Source organism: Hippichthys cyanospilos, chromosome 8, assembly GCF_059441005.1.
Source record: "Hippichthys cyanospilos isolate Australia breed blue-spotted pipefish chromosome 8, RoL_Hcya_1.0, whole genome shotgun sequence".
Lineage (NCBI taxonomy): Eukaryota > Metazoa > Chordata > Actinopteri > Syngnathiformes > Syngnathidae > Hippichthys > Hippichthys cyanospilos.
In genome coordinates, this window is record NC_142376.1 from 9,100,001 (window position 1) to 9,104,898 (window position 4,898).

The 4,898-nt window shown below is 36.5% G+C and overlaps 1 protein-coding gene across 1 annotated transcript in view; it reads left to right on the forward strand.

The window, feature by feature from the left end:
• The window catches only part of slc18a2 (solute carrier family 18 member 2), an 18,517-nt gene extending 15,001 nt beyond the window's left edge, over positions 1 to 3,516 (forward strand). The window contains exons 15-16 of the mRNA XM_088421386.1: positions 322 to 455; positions 2,215 to 3,516. Of these exons, the coding sequence (XP_088277512.1) occupies positions 322 to 455; positions 2,215 to 2,322 (242 nt within the window). The 3' untranslated portion in view covers positions 2,323 to 3,516. The remainder of the gene's footprint in view (positions 1 to 321; positions 456 to 2,214) is intronic.
• Positions 3,517 to 4,898: the final 1,382 nt, after the last annotated feature.

Genomic DNA, 4,898 nt, shown 5'->3' on the forward strand with positions numbered 1-4,898 from the left:
GCATTTGAAGCAGTAACGAATTTTTGGTTAAGTCATAGAAACATAAACGATAGTCAGAGGGGCCGTAAGTGGTTATGGAACCATCAAAGGTAGCTGAAGCAGACATACTATAGCCATGAAATTGATTTTCTTCCCATGCTAGTAGCACATTTGACACACACAAAAACAGTCGGTGATTTTGGTGCACCTCAACAGTGCTTAGGAAGTCATCTGACGTTTACCAACAAACGTCCAGTCTTTCCAAATTGACTTACTTAAGAGACATGTCATTGACTATATTTCTTTAAACCAAGTGAAAATGATGTTATTCTTCTGTTTTAGGTCCATCTATCGGAGGATCCGTTGCTGAAAGTATTGGATTCCCCTGGTTGATGACCATTATTGGGATTGTGGACATTTTATTTGCTCCCCTTTGTCTTTTGCTCAGGAACCCACCGGGGCAAGAGGAAAAAATTGTAAGCTTTCTAAACGTTTCACAGGCAATTCTTAGAATTTTTTTATTTCATCGTAATTGACTTTCATGTACGGAATAGTTACCGTGCAAGTTATTTCAACAGACCATCAGTGTTGTTCATGTACAGCGCTTTAAGTAGGAAAAATAAGGCCCTTATTTGACTGTTGCCAGGTAAATTAGGCATTGGGTAACGTTAGAGAGCATGGATAATAAATAGATAAATAAATCAATCAATAAATAACCACCAAAGGCAGAGACTTGCGTCAAATCCTACAATGACGACGTAATTACATTTTTAATCTATTTAGAGACGATTTTAATTTCAAGGACTCAAGGAACAGTTGTTTCAGTAAAAAATATTTTTTTCGAATAATACAAAATCCCAATACAGTACTTAGCTCCATTTAAATTGCTTGGGATCTCCCAATCAAAACAGAAAACTACACCTGTGGCTTACACATATACACATTACCCATTCCGCCCCCCCAAACACACACGCACATATGTCAACACTTTTCTCTCACCGTCCCCTCAACGTGCTTCCTTGCAAACACTAATTTAGTTTTAAGCAAACTGTCAGTGATCAATTGATATTGAAAGTAAAAAATGAAAGAAGTGAAAATGTGGGTGATGATGTCGCAAATTAGCAGCTAGCTGGGTGATAGCCTGTTTGCTACTCAGCTCCCCAGTGTTTACTAGCATAGGTTAGCCTAGCGAAGGCTAGCATAGATTCAAGACAAGGCGACGCAACTTCATTTATATGATGCATTTAATACACGATGTGCTTTTCATTGTCCCCAAAAACATGAAAAATGAAGAGCCAAAACACTAGCTCCTTTTATTTTTAAGGGTGCACTGTGCATCCCTCCAGGATGGCCAAGCTCCTCATCCTTATCTCAAAGGGTGAGCTGAGACACCCTCAGCGAGGGAAACTCATTTCCCCTGTTCATATCCGCAGCCTTGTCCATTCATTCTTTACCCAAATCTCTTAACCGTTTGTGAAGGTGGAGACTTACATAAATTGCTCAGTAAATAAATGAACGTTAGCATTTGCCACGGTTCACCTCATACTTTGATAGCGGACGCAATTTTACGGATGCTGGAATTCTTCATTAGTCACTCACAATCTTCTGCACATCTGTGTCAGATGAAGAAGACCACAAGATCTTTTACACTCCACCACCTGAGGCAGAATTTCAATTCCAACACACGGAACAAAACTCAATTTTCTGTCTGGGAGCTTTGGATTGCGACAAGGGGCGTCAGAGCGACTGTCTTTCCAAACACCCAAGAAAAAATTTGAATTCTGGATTCAAATAATGTGCAGTAAAAGCAGAGGAGATGAATTGCTCTTCTTATACATACATCCAGGCATGTTTTTTTTTTTTCCAGAAATTCCAGCCAAAGTTCCTTCCTGCAATTGTGCACAGTGGCTCAACAAACATTCCAATGATAAGTCCACTTCTCCAAGACTAATTTGTCCTTGTCAGTTCACAATTAAAGTGTAATCTGGCCTTGCAATTTTTTAAAAGGTGTTTGGTGTATATACAGTACATAACATGAACCATTGCAGGCCATCTCTGTGTCCTGCAAAAATACACTGAAGGACCGACTACAATTCAGTCCGGTTTGTAAAAATGACCAACCGATGATGACGGAAAGGGGGCGGGTCTCTGACAAACGTCGGACCAGCAAAAAAAAAAAAAACGTACATTGCCCTACGGTCATATTTGAATCCACCTTTTGTTCTTGTCTTTCAGGCAATTTTGATGGACACCAACTGTTCGATGAAGACAAGGTCCTACTCCACGCAGGGAAATTACTATCAAGGTGATAACATGGATCCCGATTATGATGATTATGACTGAGAGAAACGCAGCCATGCAGGGTAACACGAAAAGGGGTTCAGAGGATCTATTTTGTTGTATAAAATTTGGGAATACAGGAAAAAACACCTACAAAACAAAGCAGCCAAGATGTTTCCTTCTGAATATCTTGCATTACGTCTCCATTGTCTTATTAGCGCTTGTACCGATACAAACCAAAGTTGATCTTGATCTGTGTTGGCAAGCGCACCGTGTCAGAGCCAACAGCCTTATTTGTTAATGACCGCTTTTCAAAAAAGCACTTTGTAGACCGTAGAAAGGTGCTGGGAAAATGTTCACTAACCATTTCAAAATGGCCGCCAAATTCACGTCTGTTTGATGTCACGCTAAGCCTTTTTTTTTTTTCTCGGTCCAGTGTTTCGAATCCAACTTGCATGTGATCTTTTTTCCCTCGTGCCTAAATCGCTTCAAATTGTGGATGGTGGTGTCAGTGGCTGTTATTTGACCTACTTAACGAGTGGGAGTGCAGTGAAAGTGTTGAATGGAGGCTGGAACCCAACACGTGCTGAATTTGTTACTCTTTCAATCATAATTATGTGCACAGAGTAGAATATGGAAAATAAAAGTGATAACACATGTATTGCCATACTGTAGGTCACCTATTTATTCGGGACTGGCATGTGCGCAGTTGGATAGTGCCATTTTTATTTTATTAAAAAAAAATGTGTAGAGTTGTAAAATTACACGTGTTGCTCTTTCATTGCGTGAGGTCGTACACAAAACAACGGAACGCTATGATCGGGATAAACAGACTAAAAGGTAAGTGAGGTCAAACCGGATGTTTTGTTTTACGGATGGATCTTTTTTCTCTTTCTTCCTTTTTTTCAACGGCTCTACTGTCCGTTTTGCGTTGCGTTATCGTCAGTCGTCTTTAATACAAGTGCAACATATCACTAATAATAATAATAATAATAATAATGAACTGAAATATAGAAAACAGTGTTACTGTAAGTATAATGCCCAGATCACACTACTTGTGTAGCCTGAGATGAATATTATTATTATTAGTTTGGTTGAACATGTATGTTGTGTATACATGTCCATGAATGTATTTGTAAACATATGACACGATTGGCACATTTCTGCTTTGTCATAAATGTGGAATGTTTTCATATGGTGGAAACATCCGTATATATATATACAGTATATATATTAAATGTGGAATAGCTAAACATTTGCCTCCCTACTATGAAATCAGTATGTGAGAGTTTTGTGACAGTAGGCTATAAGGAAGGCTGTGCATACTTTTCAGTTGGGTGTCAAAAATATTAAGTCTTGGCAATGGGTGGAAGACAAAAAGAGTTACTCTGACAGGATAATGTGGGAGCGGACACAGTAATCAACCTGTCGAGCTTAACGCTGGCCTTTCATTACTTTACAGATGCTTACACAATGCACTCCTCTCACGCTTTATAAATTATGAATCCAGTTTTTTTTTTAAATCCTGAAAAAAACCATGAAGGAAGATGTGACCGTTTTGGGTGATTTAAAAAAAAAAAAAAAAAAAAAAAAAACGACGCTTCTCGTACATTGGGCCATAAAAAAGGTGAAAGTGTCACTGGGCTTATGTTTAAAATAAATGCCTGCAATGAGGGAAATCTATATAATTTAAATAAGGATTTTTTTATCCATGTATTATACTTTTTTCTCATTCATTGTTTTTTTTTTGTCTTTTCTTCCATTACTTCCACAATGTCTTGATTGTTTTTTTCATTTATTACTCTGCTTTTCATTTTACTGTCCGCTTTTCTTTTTTATTTAAGGTTTTTAAATGTACTATACCGTATTTCTGTTTTCATTTTCTGTTTTTTCATTTATACTTTTTTTTTCATTGATTATATATTCGTTTTTAACAGAAAAGGTTTTTGTTTTTTTTATTAGTTTTTTCATACACTACACTGTTTAGTTTTTTTTTTTTAGTTTCGTTACATGCATTTTTTTCATTATAAAGTTTTTATTTATTGTTTTATCATCTTAGATTTTGTATTTGTAATATTTTTTTTCAAAAATTATATTGTATGTCTTCATTTTTTTGTTTTATATGTTTTAAGGCTGTAAACCCCCTCACCTCACATGAAATTCACTTTTCTCTGGAATGAAGATTTTCTCACATTTCTGTTTTAACCCTTGTAGCTCACATCTTTGACGAAACCTCAACAAAAAATTCTGAAGCAGCAGGGCCACAAAATGTGATATTTTTTTCTGTCACTGTGCCAATAATGTTTCTGTTGATTTCATTTTTAATCCAATAATGTCCATTATTTTATCATCAAAATTGCTGAATTAGTGTGTTCAAACACAAGCGAGCCCAATCCATGATTGTGCAATCTGTCATTCACTGAATTTTAGACACACATGTACCCATGTCTATCCACCTGCAAAATTTAACCATCTATCATTCACATTCCTTAATTGCCAACACTTTATTTTGGTGTGAATAACAAGGACAATTATATCGTCGCTTCAATGATAATCAACATTAATACACAATTACCTTTTCTCGTAGTTGAACTTCATGATTAAAGTCGACATGAATTACAAGCCACAGTAAATTATTT